This window comes from Leptosomus discolor, chromosome 7, assembly GCF_034619465.1.
Source record: "Leptosomus discolor isolate bLepDis1 chromosome 7, bLepDis1.hap2, whole genome shotgun sequence".
Lineage (NCBI taxonomy): Eukaryota > Metazoa > Chordata > Aves > Leptosomiformes > Leptosomidae > Leptosomus > Leptosomus discolor.
The window spans coordinates 16,775,865-16,800,173 of record NC_141397.1 but is presented as its reverse complement, the minus strand read 5'-3'; the positions used below and the strand labels follow the sequence as shown (position 1 = coordinate 16,800,173).

Genomic DNA, 24,309 nt, shown 5'->3' with positions numbered 1-24,309 from the left:
GTTTTAAGAGTTTAAACAGCAAGGAGTATATATTGATACATATGAAAATTTCTTGGTCCTTGTTGAGTTTTTATCTATATATATATACATATATAGATATATATTAAGTCCAGAAACTAAGCAGCAGTAAAAATGTTTTTCTTGCTTTCCATCCCTGTACATACGGCATTAGGAATGTCTGAAGTAGCTGGAAAATGTCTTATTGCACCATAGGGGACTGACTGACACTGCCATTATCCACTGAACTAGGCGAGATACTGGGACTGTGTTCTGCAGTGTTTCCGTTTGAGGTTGGTGTCAGTGGCTCGTGCCCTTCAGAGTTCTCCAGCATTTCCTGAATAAGAGGCGGCATGGATCCCGGAATTTCCATTTTCAATGTAATGACACGCTCTGCACCTTTAAAAGAGGAAAAAAAAAAAGAAGTCCTTTCCATTGTTATGATTTGTACAATTTCCTTTTTGTGGGCATCATCAGTAGTAATTTCAGGGGACGTTACTTTATTGGATTTGGCGTCTCCTACCCTTCCTGCATACAAAATTGTGTAAGTGAGCGACTTCATTCATGGCAAGAAAAAGGGGCCGGATGAGTGTCCTTAACAAATGCATTGGAAATGATGACAACGCAGCTGATACTGCAGCACTGGTGAAGTGGCTGGACTGCTGCTTTGCATAGCAGGAACCAAACCAGCATTAAGTTATACTGAAAAATTAAGTTGAAGTGTGATCGGGCGGATGGCTTTATAAAGGGGAATGTACGTCACAGGTTTTAACCTCCAGTGGATCTGCAAAGACCACAGAATGACAAAAAGTCTGGCTGACTTGTCTTAAATAGGCGAGGCGAACGCTGTAAGAGAACGGCAGTGATGTCCGTCAGACACCTCTTTCGCACGTAGACAACTCTGAAATAAGAATCAGAACTTACCAAACCACTAAAGGAACAAATTCAGGCAAAAGGATACTTTTTTTTGGTGAAGCTGCCTGCTGTAGTTTTCAGGCATCTCCTCTTGGGCTAATTAACCGCAGCAGGACCCAGAACCACCCATCCCGTTTACTGTTCCAGGGGACGGTGCAGGGTTGGGCCTTGCCGCGTGTAGCGACGGGTGTTCTTACACAGAGACGGCTTTGCGGGCCCCTCGGTGCAGGATTAAACAAAATTACTGCTTCAAGCCCGACTGCTCTGACTGCTCCGAGTGCGAGCCAACCACTCACGCTAGTCTGGGGGGGAAAAGCCCCACCAAGCCCCCAGCAGCACCTGGTGCTCCCGGCGGTGCTGAGGGTTCTGGAAGAGGGCGGGCAGGCAGGGAGGGCGGCAGGAACAGGCAGGTGCCACCCAGCTCGCACGGGGCAGTTGACTCCGCGGGAACTGCTCGGGGATTACTAAGTCACCGCCAGCACAGGACTCCTTCAGTCCTCCTCAGGGAAGGGAGGCGGTTACTGGGCAAGCCTGACCTGTAAAGCAGGAGGGTACAGCTGAAGGGCTGAAAGCATTAAATAAACCCTCAGCTGCGGAGTGGCGAGGGCCGTCAGGAGATGCGTATTGGGGCATTACACCTCGCATAAAGTAAGGACAGACAGGAGAGGTTCTGTTCCGCGCTGAGGCAGGAATGTGCTTTACAGGTTTTGCTGGTGCTGGGAAAAAGATCAGCACGCTGTCAGGCAATTTGTAGCCATAGACCTCAGCATCCAAGTACCTGGTCTAGCACGTTGCATAGGATTCCTGATCAGCTTAAAATTTGAGTCTAATTTCTATTAGGAATCTGTGCTTTTTAAAAGTGAAGGAAGGCAAAAAAGAGCCAATAAAATGAAAACAATAGTCTGGTTACTGAAGAACTGTTCCAGAGGAGAGAACCTTTGGATGTGTTGTGCTTGTCTGTGCTGCTGCAACGTCCGTGCTGGAGCGAGCACGCTGCCAGCCACAGGGTAACCCTGGAGCGGGAGGAGGCACTTGTGTTCGTGCCTCAACTGAGGAGCGTCAAAAATCACCCGCAAAGGCAATGAGCAACTTTCCAAGTGGATGCCGATTAAAACGTCTTTAAATAACTGTCAGGAACAAAGGGGCAAGCACAGTAATTGGGAAGAAATTAATGCAGAATTACGCTGAGAGCCTCTCTGAAAACCACCTGTGGTCAGAGCAGCGCTGATGAACGGAATTTGGCCACGTTAAGTCACTGCTGCTACGGACTAGGTCGGTCGGCTGCCGTACCACATGTTTGTGTGGTTATGCCAGTGCGGAGCCACAGTCATTTTTCAGGTCTTGCAAACTTCCAGTTTAATACTGGGATAAGAGAACTCAGAAGATGGTCTCTTGCTGCAGACCCACGAACACTTTCTGCTTTTGTTCCAGTAATTCCAATGCCACGGAAGAGTGTAGTGGTATAGGGAGCTCCGGGATAAGGGGACATTCTCGGTCTTTTCAGTTGAGCTGAAAAGTTTTCAGCTCCCTTTGGTGATTGCTTTCAGGGATCATGTACCATCAAAAGTCAGTATCTTCTAAGGTACAGCCTTTCAAATGAAACTCGAGTCACACCCACCCTCCAGGACATCACCAGTCCTTTGGTATGATCTAGTTCTACTATAAAACATTAACGATATCACTGAAGTTAAATACTTATGTCAGAACAGAAAGAAGAATCCTTTCTTGTGCGCTGAACACAGAGATAGAGCTGTGTTCTCGAGGCGCTGGAGGGCTCTGGCAAAGCAGCAGGAAAGCGGAACTGGGTCAACCGCTGTCAAAAATCAGAATTGCAGCACTTCCGAGCCCCTGTGTTCAGGCTGGTGCATCCCCGATACAGCTGCCCAGAAGTCTGGAGGTGAACAGACATGGACACGTCTGAAACCCCGTCTTGGGGAGATACAGGGGCACACAGACAAGAGGAGCACAGTCGCCTTCGAAGCCACAGCGCGGGGCAGAACAGGCGTGCGCAGGGGCTGCCTGCGAGCTGACACAGCCCGCGCTGTCCACTGCTGCGTCCGGAGCAGCTGCCCCGGCTCCCCTCGGGCTGGGCTGCGCACGTCGAGGGACACAGTGCGAAGCGGGGAACCCTCTGAGGAGGTGAAAGCGTTCAGCTGCAGCCGTGCTTTCGAGACCCGCTGTGGTACCGCTTGGACTGTGCGTGCTTCACACGATCCATCAGTCACACGCAAGCCTACACCAAATGGTACCACAGAACCGACCCAGGCGCAAGCATGGGCAGTTTGGATCGGAGGTACTGAAGCACCAAAGTCCTGGACCAAATAAATCTGTCCTAAATCTTCACTATGTCAGACCCCAGTTTAGGGGAACTGGATGCACAAGTGTTTTCTGCTGTCCGTAAACAGACTTCGTTTTTTGAAAGGCATTAGTGACACAAAGTACATGTTGACCTGCAGCCCCTTCTAAACATTAACAAAGGTTTACTTCAGGGTTTTATCTTATCTTAAAATGACTAACAAAGAGTTCATGCTAATGACTTGCTGACTTACTTATACCCAAGCTGACATTTTCACTGTAAGTTGCATGAAGAACGCAGCACCATGTATGTTCAAGGTAGAAGCAATTTAAACATGGGACTTACATAAAGGAGAAGGAAAGAGAAAGGTCACAAGGACCTTTCTTAGACACATGAAAAAATAACAACCCAGATCTCTAGGCCAGTATCCTCTGAAACGTAACACGGACGCTACTGCTGAATGATTGGGAGACACTGTACCTTTTGCACTGATGCTACGAAGATCTGTGATTTTCATTAAGATCTTTGGGAACATATGAGGCTTGTTGGGTCGTCTCTTTCGGATATAAATTTTCAGTGCTTCAAGCAATGGTTCCTGAAGCTTATCCACTTTCATTGGTTCTTCAAGGTCCTGGCGATCTGTAGAAAAGTATATCACTTGTATGATTTTAATTTTTTTTTTTTTTTACCAACTCCAAATCACAGGAGCTCCTCCATGTTCTTGATTAGAACTCCGTGAATTTCATCCTTCTCTCCACTTATGACCCACACTCTGTAGCGAGTGTTCCACAGGAAGAGGACAAGCCATGGCTTTCTGAAACTTCTATCTTGGAGACTGGAAAAGTTTGTCACTTGGGTGGTCCAGAATTACCATTTTGCTCTGGTGCCTCCCTCTCCAAGGGGAAAACACCCTGCTGCCGTCAGTATTTCAGAATTAATTTTGTACGGGCCATTGATAAGCTACCTAAGTACACAAAGAGGCTACAGCTAGTTTATCTTTTTGTACCAGTACGAAACCGAAGTGAGTTACCATCGGGTATCAGCAGATGGCAGTGCTAGCTTGAGTGACAACAAACGCCACCCATAAACCAGGACGCACCACTCACATATTAATGACATCTCAGAAGCCATCAGTGCTTTTGACGGGTTATGGTTAAGACACATAAAATTGGAACGATTTTGTACTAAAGGGCCGTTGTCAACAAAGACTGACTCGGGTTTAAACGTGCTCCAGTAGCACCGTTTGTATTTCAGCAAAATGGCCCAGCTGCACAAGGTGTGTTTCTATCGCTAGTCTGGATTTTGCAAAGGAGGAGAGAGACTGGGTGATTAAAATGACAGACATTTACAGAGGACTTTGGAAATGATCCGAGACGTCACTTTTTGTACCTTAAAAACCATGATTTTACTTGACAATGTCTCTTTCAAGTTGTAATCAGCCCCCCCCAATCACGTCATCAGTGCCACCACGCTCATTTCAAAGTATAATCTATTTTTTTTCCTAAAGAAAGTTACCACCAATGACTTCTGTGTGGATGTAACTATATGCATATGCATGTGACTACATTTATGAGCAAGAGCTGCATAACGAGCATCTTGTAACAAAGGTCATTCATACAGGTACTGCTTACAAACAAAATGCAGCAGGAGATATCCTGTTAGTCCTTTATCAGGCAAATACAAGGATTGGTTGCTTGACAGAATGAGTCGATTAATTTAAAAATGTATCAATAATAAATCCAATATCTGTCACCAGTGGAAAACAAACCTTTAGTGTTAAGTAGTTTATATAACATATACAATAATATTACATATATATATGTTTTATGTATATGTTCTAGTGCAGGTAAGCAAAACAAGTAAAACATAAATGAAGATCTTAGCATGTCTGTCCTTTTCGAACGCATCTGAGTTCGTGCTGTACGATACCTCCACAGATTAAGCAGATGGCACTGAGGAGCCCCGTTTCTGTATCATCCATTTCCAAAGGCAGGAGCTGGTTGGCAAACGTGAACACGAGATCAGTCAGTGGGCCGAATCCGGCGTTGTGCATCTGAGTTCGGTTTAGGGTAAGGCCATCGGAAAAGGTCATGGTGTCTTGCTCTGGCGTGTATCTTGTGCAAATTCTAAGGATCTGTGGAAGGACAAAAAAAAGAAATCTGAAGGATTCGATCCATGAGGGGTTTGTTGCATTTTCTCGATGTGGCAAATGACCCACAGAAGTGCAGTACCCAGTTGTGTCAAAACAATCCGAAATCAAACTCCAGGTTATTCAGTTCTAGTAGCACAAAAAGTCTCTGGTACAACATAAATGTACTTGATTGACTACGGGTATTTTTTATAACAGAAATCTAAGAACAGAAGTTTTCTCCCTAGTTATGAAATAACCAAAACTTCTGTGCAATTCTCAGCACTTAGGTCACCAACATGACCGTAACAGTCACACAAACCGCTCTTTAATTAGCCTGCTGTACAGGCCTAACAATAAAATGCCACTGCACTGCTGATCTGATCCAGCAAGATCACAAAAGTATCTCACCTCTTCAAACACGCACGTATTGCACTGATTTGGGGATCAGTTTTGCATGACAGCGCTCCTCCGGGCTGTGTCTTTGGTAAGGACAAGGTGTCTCTGCGGCGTCTCGCATGAGCAAGCGCCTGCGGACAGCTGTGAGCTGGTGAAAGGGGCAGAACGTGACCCGTGCTGTGGGTGCCCGCCTTTCTTCGGTGACAGCAGGCCGGGAAACACCACTGTGCCAACACAAGCCCCGCGTGTTGCAGCAGGGCAAAGCCTCCACCGCCCAGCAGCTGCAGTGCCCATCTCCACAGCGCTGCTTGTCTTGCCAGCCCGGGAGCTCGCGCCCCAGTGGATTATCAAACCGTGACACCCCCCCACGGCAGCGTGCGGAGTTGGCCCAGCTCTTCTTCTTTCACGGTGGTTGTTACTTCCACGCGCTGTACCACGAACTTCCTCGCCAGCCTGTTGCCTCCAGCCGTCCTTGAGGCTCTGGCGCTTCCCCGATCCGAGCCCCGGGCAGCGCTGGTCCGGCTGCACACCCGGCCTGCCTGGTGCAAAGCCCTTCTTCCCGCTGCCGACGGTGTCGTTCGCTCCTGTGCAAGCCCAGGCGGTGTTGGTTTTGGCAAGTTTGCTCGTATGCCGACAGCCACCCGGCACTGACCCTGGATGAAAGAGCGCTGGAGGGGAGGCTGGGGCTTCACACCTCTAACTGGACACGGAGGAATGCAGAGCACATGAATAAAACACCGAGGATGCTCTGCGTTTTGTTTGTAAATGCCTCTGGGGTAACGGCAGCTCAGGAGGGCTGTCACAGGGCGGTGGCAGCAGGGCCAGAGGGTGAGTGCGTAAACGTTTTCGCCTCTCAGAGCAAACCCAGGACGTGTCCCATGATAGACTCTGCATGGCACAGGCTCATTTGTACAGCTGCTATTAATGAACACTGCCTTAAGGATCAAATAAAAGAGATGTCCATCATCTTGACATATTTCTGTTATATATATCAATGCTTAATGTTTAAAATAATCAGAGGTGGGAGAAGGCTTATCCCTAAACTAAAATAAAATAAAACCTTGCAGCGGTCTAGCTGATTAGCTGAGCTAAGACTACAGCTGTATTTTTTCAGGGCTTGACTGTATTTATTTCCCATACAGCCACCCTACTTGGTTTTAAAGATTCAACAAAAAAGATTTACACGAATGTAAGTGAGCAGAAGGAGAATTTTAATTATTCCTATAGCTGCCGAAGCTCTGAGTCAGAGGCCCCAGCACTTGGCAGCTGACCAGCCTGGGCTTGGTTCTCCCACTTTGATCTTTGCCTGGCAACACTGCTCCAAATAAGCAGGGAGGAGAATGAGGAGGACATGGCATGTAAGAGACCTACAGGGAAGCTTTTATTTCTCTTCTTAAATTCCTTGGTAAGAGACTTAAGAGGGTGTATTTCTGCAGAAGGCTCTTCAACTGTTTTCTGTCTCAGCAATAACCTTATCTCACACTTTGTGGGTACACACTGAAGCACTGAGACTCTATGTGGTTGGACAGGCATGTCTCACGTTGTTCCCCTACCCCCAAATTAGAATAAGCTCTTGAAATTACTTGAATCAATGACCAAGAGAGGCACAAATACAAACGCATGGCACTCAGATTGTTCACTGACCACAAATCCCCCAGTAATACAAGTGATCTCAAAAGGCTGTTGGTAGCTCCAGAGGTTTTCTATAACAGCCAAAGTGTATTTCAGGTTTATTAGCAGAAATTAACACTATAAAGCTTGGCACCCTGTCAGTAAGAGACAGCAGGTTTACCATATTCTGCACTGCCAGTAACCACCGACAGTCCTCTCCCCTGAAGTTCGCTGTTGGTTATCCTTTTAAATCATTAAAAGGATTGTATAGAAAGGAGAAGAAACATGCAAAGTTTGTTGTTTTCAAGAAAAGCAAGGTCTGAAAACTTTGCATATTTATTGAGAAAACAAAGTGCTACTGGGTTTACTCCTTTAATGGCATGCAAGAGAAACTGGAGCGCAGCTCTTGCCATCTGAAGCCTGCATATACAGCAGCTGCCTTCCAGCAAGGGTGTGCGGCCTGTGATGGAGGAACAAGGCTCTGTGCTTCTTAAGTGGCACTGATTTCCCCTCAGCTCAGCTGGGGAGAAAGGCAGCCCCTTTTATTCTTGTGCTATTTGCTAAGCCTTAGCAACCAGAGTTCATCCCCCCACACCCTCAGGACTCCCAGCCCAACGAATGAGCGGAGCAGGACTTGGAGCCGGACTGGGCAACGCGGTGGTGTTTCCCGACGGCTGCAGGCTGCCCCCCGGCAGCTGCCCCCGCAGGGCTGGCAGGTACAGTTCCTCCGTACCCTCCCTCCGAGGGCAAGTCTGGGCACCGGCTGCCAGTGCCGCGCCGCCCAGAGACCCCTGGCCCCGAGGGACTGGGGTGCCCCGGCACAGTCACCCCAAACAACCCGGAGGCCAAACGCACACCTCCTGCCACACAGCAGGCTGCTGCGAGGCTCTCCCCTCCATGCTTACCCCCCGCGGCCGTAAGCCCCACTGGTTTCGGGATGCGTGCTAGTGGTGCTCAGCAGAGACCTACCAGATCACCGTCCCGCAGGGCTAACGCAGAGGAAGACTCTGAGGCTGGACCCTCATCATCGGGAATGCATTTGGGATTAGGTTAGTCAGCCTAGAGCCCCTAGGGGCACGCCCAGAAAGAGACCTCTAGGAGTCTTGCAAAATTTAGAATTAGAATGTAAAGGTCCCATGGAACGTAGCTACTTCCAGGCCTGGGCAGCAAGTAGGACAGCGTTTTCCAAAAGGCAGGCTTCAGGCTTCGTACCCAAATGCTGCACCAGCCATCAACTGGAGGAGCCCCCAGTGGCTCTGCTGGGCACTGGCACAGCTGAAGCTCAACTATGTGTCTTCTGCAACGCACTCAGCTTGACTACAGCAATCAGGTCTCAGGTTTCTCCCGCATTCCTTTGACATTATCCCACAACACGCTGTTATTAAGCTCCAGACGGATCATTTGAAATGTTTTTTTTTAAAAAAAAATGTGTCCTTCATCAAGATCTGCGAAACGCCATGGATATCGCTGATTTGCTGCTAAACCGTTCTTGGGCAAACTTCCAGTGTCAAAGTGAAGCTGATTTGAAGCTCATATTCACTGAAGAACATATGGGAAATGTCAGCACTTCAAAATAAGAAATCACAGTATCTTTCTCCATTTTAAACTGAACCGCTGTCTAGAAGACATCCTCCTAACGTCCTCAGTGCTATTTAGATTTTGTAACCAAGCCAAGTATTTTAGTTGTCACTCTGCTCTTAAATGCCACTTGCAGCCATAAATAAGGTTCTTGACCATGATTAAAGGACCCTTTGTTTTAAGGAGTATGTATATCTGGTTCCTATGAGCCAGTTACAAAGCGCAAAGCAAAAACCCTACGTGTTGCACAAAACCAAAACCATCCAGAAAGCTGCATTTACAAAACTGTTGCTACCGTAGAATTGTTGCTCATTTTAAACAGATCAGTTAAGGCAAGCTTATTATTTACTTAAGAAATCTGTTGTTTGTTAGTCGCTAGCTGCCTTAGCTGGCTGGGAGTTTCCTGAGAGGAAAAACCCAAGCAGGTGACTCTGAAACAACGAACAAACCTCCACGGTGCTGCCATACACCATCAGCACACGTTGCTCCGCACACACAAATGCCTTCCTAGCACTAACATGCAGGGTTTTACAACAGAAAGCAAAAATGACATTATTAATGATTAGCGTTCAAGGACTTCTCAGGTCTTTATCCATTGGATTTAAGGCAGGCTGGACTCTGGACTCTTTCCACATTCAATTTGCCAGATCTCAGCAAGGCTGGGGATGCTCGACCGCTGCCGGGCCAGTGTACCAGCAGACAGAAGCACTTTTATAAGGGGTTACTGACTGAATTTTGGTAATATTTATCCCTGAAACTCTTGGCACCGGAGCAGATATAAATTCCACCATCCTTAGTCGGCGCCTTCAGCTGCTTTGTGAGGCTTGGTGTTATTTCCCTTCCAGAGATTTTGCTTGTTTGTATATAAAACAATTATTTGGCCCATACCCAGTGGAGTTTACTGAGCTCCTGGCACCATTTCCTTTGTCAGCCTGTTTAAGGGGGGTTTAAGCAATTGAGGAGAGCCCTTGGCAGGGTCTAGAGATGCTTAAGACTCCCCAGAGCTGGCACTGACAGGCAGGCGGGCAGTGAAGCCGGCGTTCTGCTGGCGAGGGGAGCCCGGCCACGCCACCCAGCTGGGCTGGGAGCCCCACGCCACACGTGCTGCGGCGCTGGGACACGTCCAGAGGGCTGCACAGCTGCGGGACCGCGCGTGCACACCGGCCAGGCTCACCCCCACACTCGGCAGCGCTCACACGGCAGGCAGGGGCAGGGGCAGGCACTGGCACCGGGTGCTCACGCAGCAGGAGGGGAAATGGTGCTCATGCTGTGTCTCAACATATAAGATAAAACGTTCGAAACACTCCTCATAATTAGGAGAACTAGCTTGCTGGCGGGGGGGGGGGTGGTGGAAATATGTGGTATTAAAACACTGCTCCAAGTACTGAAATTTAGCTTAAATACAGATACAGAACTGCACTGCAATTCCAATGATGTGCAGGTGATGTGGGTTTAATGGATATGGGCATTTCACAGACAGCGCACGCACGATGCATTACTGTGCTCATGGTAATTATCCCTTTTTCTTTTTAAGCAGCGCATAAAATAGTCACATAAAGCTTGTGTAAATGTCGCACAGGAAAGTTAGGGCTCTTCGCAGCAACCATGTCTTATCTGCTCCTGATTTTGGAAAAGCCTCAGCTCCTCCCTGCTACGGGTAGCTATGGCACTCGCTACGCCCTGCTTGCTCGGATGTGCCACCTTCTCCAGCTTCATGAAAAACCAAAGAGAGCATGAGCAGGTGATCGGGAATGACAGGTCTCAATAAAGTTTGCAACTACAGCTTGAAGGCTGCCACATGGCCAAGAAGTGAAAGTGGTGAGTTGTATTAAAGAATCAACGTTTTCTATCCATGAATTAACTGAAGCAAAGTCACCATCCACCACCTGCTTCATTGTTCTTTTTCTAATCTGGCAGCTAGGCTTTTATTTCGTCACTTTGATCAAAGGCTGTGAAGTGCCTTTATCTAAGCACTTCAGGTAAAACCGCTAACAGAAAGGCTACCCCTACAGGGCTGGCGGTGCAAGCAGCGAGCAGAGCTGCTGGGGGGACCCTGTGCATGTTCCTGGGGTAAGCGCCCGCTACCCACCCCAAAAAAAGGCACCAGGAGCTTGAGGGACCCTGAGCAAGTACAGAATTAGGGTATGTTTTTTCCCAGCAGCTACAGAGCCAAGGCATAGCAGCAACACATAGGGGGTGGCAGCTTAAGGGGTGAAGTTTTAGGGGTAAAGAGTTTGGATGTGCAGATTCTTGCTATATCCTGACTCTCCCCCACCATTTTTGGGTAGTTTCTGCATTAACGATTTGTTACTCATTACAACAGCAAAGCACAAAGCAGTTCCCATCCTGTGCCTCTGGCAGAACGCACTCGAGGCAATCCCACAGTTTATCGATCGCTGTATGCCTTTCGGCAAACGGGGAACGTAACTGTCTCTTATCAGGACAGAGCTGGCAATGACAGGCGTGTAGCTGGTGACGAATGGCTCTGCCCCATGGAGGGACCACGCACAGTAATGATGAGGTGGTCAAGTCTGAATGAGCGCCTGGGTGAAGGGCACAACGAGAGGTGAATCTCGGGCACAACAGGGCAACCTCAACCTTCCCTTTTTTTATAGGCTGGAGAACGATATCCCCTTCCCTCTCCCACCACTCTTCCTCCTTCATCAACGACCTCTAGATGCAATTCTTCAAAACAGCTTTTGACAAAGCAGGAGGAAAAGGTCACAGCGGTTAACGTCCTCCTCAGTATGATCCTGTTTGAAGCAATGCGCTTTTAGAAATTCCAAGATTAATTACTTCAAATTCCCTAGTTTAAACTCCTGTGTCATGCCAAAAAACGTACCTACAGTAGCCATCCTACAACAGGCTTCTTGGCCGTGCTTGGCCCAATGAAGACCTGAAGGTTTGTCCTCAGAAGAAAACATTTAAAATATCTTTAAAACATGTTGAAAATACTGTTTTACTGAAAGTTATTGCTACGACCAATAATAAGAAGCATATTTGCCACTAAAAGCCTGAAGACCTCTACGATCTTGATAAAGAAATGTTGAGATCCCAGAGGGCTCCTCTGAAGGTCAGCGTGACAGAAACAACCAGAGACAAAGGGAGGGAAGACAGCTTGCCTTGACATAGTGGCAAGGCAAGGTCTGGAGAAAAAGCCCAAGCCCACCTGCACAATTCTCCGCTGCAGGTTGTACGCTTGCCTATTTAAAATCAAATGACATTTAGCTAAATTCTGTACAGACTCCGTTACAACGCCCACTTCCCCAGGTGCCCGGAGCACTGGTGAAAGCAGGGGGATCTGTGTGCTGGAGGCTTGTGCCTGCCGGGCTCGAGGCGCACCAGTTTCCCTTCTACAACCTGCAAAAGCCTCGCCCTGAAGATCTGTACCTTGTTCCTTGAATTCCCTCCTGACCACAGGTACAGCATGTTCCTAAACGTTACCCGGCAGACTGTCTTTCTAGGTATCCTGTGTACAGAGCATTATGTTTTGGAGGGAGAAGGAAGGAGGAAGGAAGAATCAGATCTCTCTTCAGTGTTATCAGTAAGGAAACGTTTCCAAAGTTGCACATATTTCAGGTTAGTGCCACAATACCAAAATAGTGCCTTTCTTGCAACTATACTGAAATCCACAAACGACAGACTTATTTTGAAAAGTACGCTTATCCCATAGAACACACGTCTGTAGACGTGCTAGAGTCCACTTGTGATCGTACCAGACTACCCAGTAAGTTCAATGTTGCAACCACAAGGCCAGGGCAGTATTTGACCCCCTCTCCCTGTCAATTACAGTAAAAAGAAGAACAACATAAAATACATTAGTAGTATAACGATGATGTTAAAAATACATACCAGTATATCCAGGCAGGCTGCTTTAAGTAGAGTTATCTGGTCTGCAATGGTCAAACTTGTAAAGCCTGGCAATCGCTTTGCAAATTCCACTATTTTAATAATGCACTTTGTTGCAAGTTCACTGAATTTGTCCCAAAGCCCGAGGTCCAGTCGAACCCGATGATCTGCGCTGGAGTTCTGGAAAGACAGCAGAAGGCACCATAAATCAACAACGTCCCTTTCAGTAAATGGTTTTCAAGAGAAAGAAACAACAACTGAGTATTCCTTCCAGAAGTACTTTCTATTAACATTCCAGGCATTTTCTGCAGCTTGCTGTTGGGATGATGCTGGGTTTAAACTTGGATTAATCGCTTGAAAATTCCTTGGATATTTCTCCGTTACTTATGATTGCAGAGGCCATCTGTACAAGGAATACAAATGAACTTAAACATTTCCAAATGCCACTATCATTATTCTTCCTTGCCATTAAATAATAAGTGCATTGAGAGAGACAATTTACAGTTGTACCCCAGAAAATATAAATGAACAGAGGAACAAGAATATCAGGTCCTCATCTGGAAAAAGCAGCACAATATTTGGAACATAGTTTCACATACTTAAGGTCTTAGCAAATTAGTTCTACTTAATTTATCTGCTCTGTGGTTCTGCAAGAGTTTTACAGCTTTCTCAAGCTACAATCTCCCATGAATTAAAGAACATTTCTTTACATGACGTTAGGAAAAACACCATGTGCACTGACGAATGCTATATGCTCATTTGACAGTGCATCCAACATATAACCTACTGTCCGAAGTGTAACAGGGACATTCCAGATGCATCTTTCAGAGGCTGTTTCCCTATATTTGTGCATCTTAATCCTAAAGTCCATAATTTGCTAGGATGCGCAGAAAACCTGTGTTAAGTTTGTGATTAAACTCATGTTTTCATACATTCAGAAAAACCACTTAATCCCTGAAAAAGTTAAACATGCCAGCCAAGAACTGGCTGACTCAAAGGTTACGGTGATCTATTTGATGCCAGTCCAACAGAAGACGGTGTCATGGGGAGGCCTGGTCAGTTGTTTCCAGCCCACCCTTGATTCCCATGGGGTGATGAGAAACAGGTAACGACAGAGCTCTGAAACACCCGAGGCTTCTCGTCTTCCCCAGCATGCGGCATATTCCCATTTTGCCAGCATTTGATCCAATGCCATTTGGGATGCAGCCAGCGTGATGGTCCCCCCCACTACTTCACGAGCCACCGGGTTTAGCATGCGTTGCAGCTGCCTTCAGCGTCTGGGCGATCTCCTCTTCATTGCAAGAGGAATTTTACCTGTAAAAATACGCTGGTAGTGAATTTGCAAAAGGTGCTGAGCTGCAACCACAGAAAAACAAAGGCTGAGTTCTCTCCTCTGCTTCTCATCTGAGCTTGTTGACTAACCAAGAAAGAGAGAGGCATCTCCAAAAAAAGGCCCACCAGACAGGTCCTTAAGGCAGGTAAGGGAAAATCCCCTCAGATGGTGGCTTGCTCCCCAGCTGCAAGGGAAGCCAATGTAATGAGAAAGTTAAAATGTCAAATTAACATTAAAATAAAAGTTAAATGAGAGGAGTGTCAATCTAAAAGTCTAACGGATAAGGTAGATAAACAGCCACCGAAATGCATTCAATTTACACAGACAGCGCTTTCTTGGAGGAAACATCTCTAGTGACCCTGCCACCATCGCTGCTGATGGTGAGGACGTCCACCTCCTTGGAAACCTTTGAAGCCATCAGCTTTCTTCGGTTCACGGGAAGGACACAGAGCCTGAAGAGGTCGACAAGGGGACGTGGGGTGAGCTCCGCTTGGCTGTGATGCGAAGGCAGCCCTGGAAGGCAGACGCCACGACCACCATCAGTCACAAAAGGGAAAGACCCGATGGGTCCCAAGGGCGCCGCCAGCCTGACATTCACCCTCACTGGCAACAGGGTGGAGATTCGAGCCGGTAATGTTTACATTAGGCCCTTAATGCAAAAAATAAATGCTAACCGCGCTGAACAGTTTGAAGGTGCATATGTGTTCCTCTCCACTCCCCCTCTTTTTAAGGGACAACAAATTAACTACTTAATTTCTAGGTGGAATTCTGGTCTGGGAACTTCCTCTACTTTGTTTTGGTTTTTTAAATGACAGAAGAAAATATAGGAGAAAATGTCTTTATAATCCTAAACCTTAAAGAATTGCCTTCAAAATAGTCCAGAACTAATGGGTTAACAGTCATTGTAATGCCCTTTGAAACATTTCTTTCGGCTACTGGAGTATGCATCCTTCAGATTTATTTTATTTCATCCTCAAGGACCTTGGTGAAATACAGTACATTGGAGGAAAAATAAGATCAAGATGTGCAGTCATTCAGTCTGTAATTAAATTTAATAGGCAGTTTATCCAGTTCATAGAAAGATGGCATAGCGGAGAGCTACACAAAGCAGAGCCTAAAGCAGGAAATCATTTTACAATAGGGTATCCATCTGGAAAAAAAGACGTTGCATGAAACCAGCAAGTGTGAACGAAATCTTCATCAGTATCATATGAGGTTACTTTATCATGCTGCAGTACCGGCAACGGGACGTTTGACATGTCTTCTATTAAGAGTAATGCACGGCCGTCTTAACAAATGTTAATCTAACTCACTATTATGCAAACTGAAGAGAAGGGGCAGTTAATAAAATACAAAATAACCGGGTGTTTTATTACGCCGGGTGCCAGACTCCTCAGCGTTGGAGCTAATGGGGTTTACACATTATCTTTGAGATGCTACAAATAGAAAGAGTTTTAACATTTTATTTGGTAATTAATGTAGTTCCAAGCATCACAGAGAATAACTAGATTTTTAGCAGCATTTCTGAATATGTAAAACCAAAACTGACTCAGTATCAGTGTGTAACTTGAAGAATAAAACACGGGGTTAATAAAATGCACATTAGAAACAGAAACTCTGATTAAATTTGCCTGGGGATCTCCTCTAACCATGCTGTGAAAAAGATGCAGATGCTATGACTTTTCCTGAATATTTCACTGAAGCAGATTTTTGGGTGTCTTTTCCAGGAGCAGTCTTGCATGTTTTTCAGGCCTATGCACCAGCGCACATATGGTGGAACAATACTGTAATACACCCTAGTGGCATCTTTATCAGTGGAAAAGCCCAACCTTGCTATGAAATCCAATTAAACAGCCATTTTTGCCACATAAATTGATCCCATTTTTTCCATCATTTTTGTTTTCTCATTGCAGGCTGCTCTATCTCCACATTAGCAATACAGGATGAGGTACTCGCAGAAACACACACAGTAGCAGAATCCCTACCGTCTTTAAAATCCACTTTACAAAGGAAACAAGGCTCACAGGGGCACTCTGCCCTAATCAGGAACACTTGCTATGCCTCTTCAGTAAAAGCAGCAATGCACTCCAGCTCCAGCAAGTTCACTGAGGACCACAGCACACATCTCTGCTCAGTCCCAGCACCAGGAGATAGATACATGCATATCTACGCTATATACATACATTCCTCTGCAACGGCACAGAACAATAGCCCTGTAACTTCTAAGCCCAGCACTTACAAAGGACAAAATGCTGCCAAGATGCAAAACCTCTCTGCTTCCAGCCAGCGAAGGGCAACCCAAGAGAACCCGCAGCAAGGGTCCACAGAGTCAAAATTATTTTCTGTTTTATCCTCCCTTTATCACGAGGCTGGATGCAACACAGCTGTAGACTTACAAATAATACCAGTCTCGAGGGACAAGCAGTATAGTTACACTCAATTATACTATAAAGTATGACATCTCCAGAGAAATTACTAAGGCACTCTCTCTTACCTGGATGACAGTAATAAAACAGATCTATTTATGATGGACTTTTGAAATCCATTACCTTTAAACAGCTTGCTGATTCTCATCATCGGCAGAACTATACTTGCCACTGCCCACCAAATGCAACTGTTAAGTCAAATGACCCAGGGAATTTAATATGAGTGCTATTCTCTCATTATTTTAAGTAGTCTTTTATTAACTATGCAAAGTATGGTAATTATTATAAATTGGAACACTTTTTCTTTTTAAAGACCAGATGGGTATGAAAAATCATAATTAAAAATAATTCTCCAAAACCGTTTTTGAACAGGTAAAGATACACAATGAGGGGGGAAAAAAAGTCACCATGTAACCTTTCCCTCTGGGAACTGCAGGCTGCAGTGCTCAAGAGAAAGAGGAGCCAGCTATGCAAGCCAAATGTCTGAACAGATTTTTTTATGACTGTAACTCTGCAAGGTCTTTTTTACTCCACTCTCTTATACTTAAAATTCTTCGCTCTTCTTAGCAACAAACAAAGCCATGTTTTAAACCAGTCTGAATGATCACGTGCCCAAAGGCACACAGAGGCCATGCTTACAGAACAGTTTCTTCTGTCCACCATTCCTATCAGTTCGCAAGTGCAAAGGCTCATGAAATTCAAGTGAATCCACATCAATTCAATCCACTCACTCCTCAGCTCTCTCTTGAAGAATTAAATAAAAAACTCTAAGGTTACAAAACCAATCTGTATGGTCTGCAGTGTGAATGCATGATGCTTCATGACTGCCGGCCTGCAGAACTGGGCATAAAAGCCGGACCGGTGGCAATTATACAATAGTTTGGGTCGGAAGGGACCTTTAAAGCTCATCTAGCCCAACCCCCCTGCAGTGAGCAGGGACATCTTTAGCTGGGTCAGGTTGCTCAGAGCCCCGTCCAGCCTGGCCTTGAATGTTTCCAGGGATGGGGCTTCTACCACCTCTCTGGGCAGCCTGTTCCAGTGTTTCACCACCCTCATTGTAAAACATTTCTTCCTTATATCTAATCTGAATCTGTCTTCCTTTAGTTTAAAATCATTACTCCCTGTCCTATCACAACAGACCCTGCTAAAAAGATTGCCTCCTTCTTTCTTATAGGCCTGTACTAGCTTGTTATGATCAAATAAAAGTAGAGTGGTGCAGGCTGCTAGCTCCCCTTGGACTCAGCATTTTGAAAAACGTCCGTGTGCTCCTCTTTTTTGACTTCTGGTCTCTATTTCAAAAAGGTGTCTCAAAAGGAAAGATTATTGCTTGAGCCCTGACACTTGATCATCAGCTGATGGTGTTGTCCAAGCACCGAAGCTGTGCTCCTCTGACCAGCACACACAGCTTCCACCTCCCGGATCCTCCTGGATCCTCCATGCCTGCAGAAAGGCTTCTCCCCCACTCCTGGGCTGACGGGCAGCTGGAAATGAAGATGACTCTTACTCCAGCCCCAGCAGTACTCTGTCCCTTCCACAGCTGGGCAGAGACAGTGTTCATAAAAATGAGCTCATGACACAGTTCCTACCTAAAAAGCTGAGGTGATCACCAGACCTCAGCTAGGTGAGAGACTTAAATACTCTGCATTTCACACAGAGACTATGAGAACGCAGCAAGGCGGCAGTATGTAGCACTGCTATTAGTTTTAACACAGCTGTTGAAGGAAGCTGTGTCACTCTCAAAGATTCAAGGCAAGCCAAAAATAACTCAGTGCAATTTTGTTATTGCAACTTGTATAGTAGCAAACCATGACAAAGTGGCAAGGACTTCAGCCACGTGCAGCTAACTGCTGTGGCCTTCCAACAGACCAATGACAAATACAAGAAATCTCTTTCCCCAAGCTGTCTGACTTGGCCTGAAATGCGAATGACCAATATCCAGCCTCAGGGAGAGTTTGATCAGGTCATGGTTACTCGGGACCCACAGACAGACCAGATTCATCCGTTCATTACTTAGATCCAGGTGCTCCCAGTAAGGGCTCTGAAATCCCAGCAGGGACATAAACTCACCATGGGGGTCAGCAGGAACCCAAGGACGAAGGCATCAGTGGTGGGTGCGATATGCAACAAGACCCTCTCCAATTTCATCCACTTGTATCATTTAAAGAGCTAAAATATTAATGATACTTTAGCATCCAATATATAATGCAAGCATATAGGTGCCTAAGTTTATCTTTCAACCCTCCAGGATCTTTGGCAATTACCAGAATGAAGTACCATCTCACCAGCTGCAGTGCACTCTTCTAACTCAGAGGTAACACGAAAGCACGTACCGACACGTTCAGGCCGGGAGGTACCGATGTATTGTTATTCCGGGACAGCCAGGCTATTTGCAAGGCAGCCTGTGAGCAATGAACTCTGGCACACATACCAGTCTGGCTGCGTGCTCCAGCTGCGTACATACCATCACCTCTTCTACAAGGCGTAAACTCGCTGTCTTTGAACTGGGAAGACTTCTTCACACTTGTCCAGAAACACTCTTGCTTTTGCAGGAGCATGAGCGCCTGTTTGGAAGATTTTACTCACTCCAAGACAAGGATACAACAGCACGTGGTGAGAGGAGTAGTGGAGGGCTGTAACCCAGGCATTTCCTTGGAAAGACCACACTATGGATCCCACCGTCTCCAGCTTTGCCTTTGGTTATGTCACCAGCCGGCTGCCTTCAAGCTTCCAGCCTGGCACACTGCACTAGCCCCTGGGGGTCTGCCTGTGCAGTATTTACAGGCATGCCAACGCTGACTGTTTTGACTCCATCTCACCTGAGCAGGGCTAGCACCAGAGAAGCACGCAGAGAACAGACACCTTTCTCAGTACTAACCACTTTATGTGTGTCTCCAAATTAAATATGAAAAACGTTTGTGAAAATACTTTCAGCAACATGAAAAACATGCTTTTTTCTAACACCAGACCATATACGCTCATTTTTCTTACGCAGAAATATGAAGTCTTACACTTGAGAGCTTTGAACCTCGCACTTTGTAAATAGATGAGTATGCCATAAAACACAACCCTGCTTGCTAATACAGTGAATATTGATGCTACACAGGGATTTGCCTAGTAACTCTGAGAAATTTAATGTTTGTTTCAGTAGCACAGCATTTACTCAGAACGGAGAGCAATCCAGTGATAGAGATATTTCACCTGGCCTCTGGGGCTTGGTCCCAGCTCTCCAGCTGGGGCTGGAGGACAAGAACTATGGAGGCAGGTGTCTCCTTGCCCCAGTCACACTACTCCTGAACTCGTGGTCTCAGTAGCGACAGCACATGCTCAACTACTTCAGGGCCTTCTGCACATCCCTCTAAAACAGCCCGTGCTGCTCCAACCGACAGCAAGACCAGACCCAGAAAAGTCATTTCTCTACAGACAAGACTCTAAACATTACCTAACAGTTATTTTTTAGCATCTCTTTTATTACTGTATTTGCAAACTTGAAATTGAATTGTCTCTCTGAAATCAATAAATATCACTGAGCTTGCCTGTATTTAGCAACATACCAATGTATAGCAAAAAATTATTTCCCTGACTCATCCTCTAGAGAAATTCCTACAGTACTGAACTTCTTGATGGGAGGGCTGATTTTTCATTTCTAAAAGCAGTAGAAGTTTTTGCTGCTTTGTGGTATTTTGGTAGACTGAAACAGGAATAAAAATGAGCATTTTGGAAGCTGGTTTATTTAGACATTTCATATTTTCCTTGACCTTGGGTAGCTTTGGGACGGTCACCAGTAATCCAGCAGTATTTAAGAACTCTCTACATGTGCAAAATTGTAATTCGCTGATGCACAAGCAGAGATCATGTCTTTGGAAGCCAACAAATATCTAATGAATAATGGCATGTAATGGACTCATGAACCCCAAGCTTGTCTCTTGGCTGGATTAATCATTCAGACAGTCTCTCACAAAACACCTAAGTAACGCTTACAATTCAGTGCAACTTCTCTTCAGCATGCATTTGCATGCATACCTGTGTTTTTTCATGGCTAAGGAGGTGCAAGGGGTGCATCTACTTCTGCATCTATTTGAAACGTCTGAAGCCTCCAATGCAAAACTCTCCTCATCCAGGCATATCCAGAAAGTATCTGTCACAAACCATACTTACTGTAGTGTATTTGCCCAGCTGGCAGAGTGAGGGGAAGGTTTCCTGGTGAGCTTTTCGGATCTTCTCAGTGAGATCATCCAACTCCGCTGTCATTTCATAGTTTTCTGTGGATTCCTGCTTTGAAGGTTCCTTCTTCTTTTTGTTCCTATCATTTCTGACAGCTATAAAAAAGCAGAGACACAGATCACATGTAGTTACTCAGATAACCCCACGTTGCTTTTGCTGCTCTACTTCAAAACACTGCAAAATACTTTTATTTTAGACATAAATTATTTTAAGTGGAGATAAAAATGTTAGATGCACAGAGAATACTAATGCAAGCTTAATTACCTAACTATAAGAATTAAAGTTATGGGTAATGATGAAACCAAACTTCCATAGGTGCTTGTTGTGGACATGCCATCACACTCCCATACTATCCACCTTCCAAGAAAGTCTACTGTAACTTCACGCGCACTGTGTCTCAGTAACTTTGCGAGGTGGGATTTTTTCCTTGTATCATTACAGCTGTGCACGGTGAATGGCAAAGTCCTCTGCAGTGATGCAGTCGGTATTTTATTGGATGTGAACAACACTAAAAAAAGACAGCAACTATCTCTCTTAAATTTCCCAGTACAGAAGACAACAAAACCCGTATTAATACAAACTCCACCAAGCAAAAGTTATTTAAAGGGGAAAGTTAAATGTGAAAACAGTAAATGAAAGAAGATGAAACACATTAAACTCAAGATCTGAAGATCAAAGGAGAAGCACAAATGCTTGAAAGAGTGAAAATGGCAGTGAAGCTATCTAAAGTTGCTTACCATCTGCTCCTGCGCTCAGATCAGCCTTCTACCTTCCCCCGGCCGTGGGGGATTACTGGAAATATGCATTCTACAGCACTCATGCTGTAATCGATTTCCCACATATTTGTGTTTTGTAATAAAATATGACAGCTGCTCCATCACCATGCTACTCTTTGTTCTTTTAATGAAAATAGCTTAATTTTACAAAACGTGCCCAGGAGATAAGTCTATGTCCACAGTATTGCCAGTACTTTTGAATTTTATCAAGAGGCTTGCTGTTAGCTAAAGCTAACATCTTAAGTGTAACCAGATGCATAAGGCTTTACAACAAAGCCAAGCAAAATCAATCCCTCTCCCCAAAGACTCTGTGTCAATATTAAACGCCCCGAAGACTAAATGTTATTGGACAAATAAAACCAATCCTAACATTCACTCGTGTTCAAAACCTCATGATATTTAAAACAAGGCCCTAAACTCTGAGGGTGTGGCTGGTGGGTCTGGCACACGTGAGGACGGCTGGGTGTTTTGCATGGCCAAAGATCTGCCGATTCTCATTTGTACTGTCCTGCCCCAGAAAGTGCATCTACCTATGCTGCAGGGAGGGAAGCACAGCAAAATGGGTGGATGCCCAGAGCCACCTCCATTGCAGGTCTTTTCCCCTGTGGGTTCCCCAGGCTCATCTCCATGTCTTCTGTGGTTGATTCCTACATGCCTTTGAACCCCAAATCATCACAAAGAGCAGACAAATGGTGAATGTTTCAGGAGGAAGAACAGGTGTCCATCCTGTCTCACCTACAGTATCTGTCCAAGAACAAATGACAACACTGTTGGATTCATTTTCCTCTGGGTCTCCTTTCTGAGAGAAAACTTAAGAGTGTCATGGGAAGATGGTGGGAGCAGAGTCAGGGACACCTACAGAATTAGCATAGTATGTGTAATAGAAAACAAGGGGTAGATGCAGTGAATATTGTTGCTCCTTCACGAGGCCATTAGGCACATACTCCATGTGATGAACAGCTCTGGTTTTGTCAGTGAAGGTTTGACATTGCAACTGAGAGGACTCTGACCCTGATCCAGCAGATATTTTAAGGATGAACTTGACTTTAACTGTGTGAACAGACCTGCACCGAAGTCAGTTATGTGCTTTGCTGGATCAGGGCTGGGATGCTGAGCACCCTACCAGATTAAGGACCAACCTCAAACGGCATCAATTGTGCTGTCTAGAGCAACACAGGCACAGAGGAGGCCACGAAGGGTGGACTGAAAAGTTACCTTCTTGTGAAGATTCAATGCTACCAGTGTAGTCAGGTTTGTGGGGGAGGGGGGAGCGGGATTGGATTACCCCCTGTTTCCTTTTACAAATACTCCCTGCTAAAGCCAATGCCCCGATTTCTTCGCTGGACCCCAGGGCAGAGTGCAAGTATGGTCTCTTGCACTGAAAAAATATCCAGGACCAACACGTACATCTTGAGTGCTCCAAACTGCCACCGCGCTCCAGAAGTAAATCCTAATTGCTGCTGTACTTAGCAAATAAAAGAGCTCCTTAGAAAATTATGTAAACTCCTACACAACCGCAAAGAGCAATAAGCCTATGTAATAGAGCCCCATTTACTTATAGCTCTGCGAGCTGATTGACAAATTTGCCAAACTGGCGGCCTCAGCAACTACTTATCTCAATAGCTTTGAACTCCTCATGGAAGACAAACACGTTATTTAGGCCAGGCTTTGGAGCAGCTGCCAAGAGCTCCCAGAGGCCAGGAGCTAACTCTGGCAGGAACCCTGTCACGCTCCCGTGCTACCCTGGCACAGCTACCTCTGCAGCTGTACCTGATGTCCCTTCCCCTCCAAAGGCCACCAGAGGGACAGCTGCTGGTCAGTTCACATCACCCAGCTGGCCTGGTTCTGTCCTCTTTCTTTTGGGGCACAGCTCACCAAAGGGTAGGAAGGGGAGAATTAACACATCCTGAAAACTAAGAACAGGTTTTGTTCATCATTACCTTTTTTCAAAGATTCCAATAGCCTTTATAATAATGATAAAACCTGAATAACACTTCTCTCCTTCCTCTATGGATACTTTTTATAATTCCTACATTTGTCTTCGCTAAGGCTGCATCAAACATGGCAGTGTTTCTATATTCCCTGTAAGATAACACAATAAAGTGCTGACATGTAACACCCAGACTCCAAAACTATAAAGAATTTCAATAACATTGAACTATTGCACAGATTCAACTACAACTATAATTCAATGCAAAAAGAAGAAAGAAAAAAGATTAAGACAACACTACGTTTTTTAAAGAGTTAAATAAAAACATATGAACACACACATTCACCCAGTAAATTTAAAAGCCATCACTGCTCTGGAAACAGGAACTGTCACACCGCATGTGGGAAGGGTTTTGGATTACAGCCTATGCTTATATTACATAAATCACACCTTTTTGTATCTTGATCTTTACGTGCATATGATCACATCAATCCCCGATGCAATTCCACTGCCTTTTAATGATGATACATCAGTGATGAATCTGTGTCACAGTTAATGCTGCTGTAGAAAACTCAGGTTATGAATTTCATTACTTGTGCACTAAATTCTGACTCTATGGCTGCATTATTTAGGAGCTCCCGACAGGGGACAGTATGGAAGCTCTCTTGTTCTGTGAGAAATACTGGAAGTTAAAAAAGCTAAGAAAACAAGTAAGGTGGTGGTGTGGGGAAAGAGAATGAAGGAAGGTGTATCTTGGTACGTGAGGAAGCCACGTCTCAGTGCTTCTCGGACGGCTGAGCGATGCAAGCCCTTGCCTGAGCACGTCTGCTCCGATCCATCTTCCCATGAC

The 24,309-nt window shown here is 45.5% G+C and overlaps 1 protein-coding gene across 4 annotated transcripts in view; it reads right to left on the bottom strand.

The window, feature by feature from the left end:
* Positions 1-199: 199 nt before the first annotated feature.
* Positions 200-24,309, bottom strand: part of RARB (retinoic acid receptor beta) — a 193,633-nt gene continuing 169,523 nt past the window's right edge. For 3 of the 4 annotated variants that reach the window (XM_086468632.1, XM_086468633.1, XM_086468634.1), the window contains 5 exons: positions 20,688-20,848; positions 12,777-12,953; positions 5,138-5,342; positions 3,689-3,847; positions 200-396 (listed from right to left, as the gene is read on the bottom strand). In XM_086468632.1, coding sequence (XP_086324758.1) covers positions 200-396; positions 3,689-3,847; positions 5,138-5,342; positions 12,777-12,953; positions 20,688-20,848 — 899 coding nt within the window. The remainder of the gene's footprint in view (positions 397-3,688; positions 3,848-5,137; positions 5,343-12,776; positions 12,954-20,687; positions 20,849-24,309) is intronic. The other variant, XM_086468636.1, reaches the window with a different exon arrangement.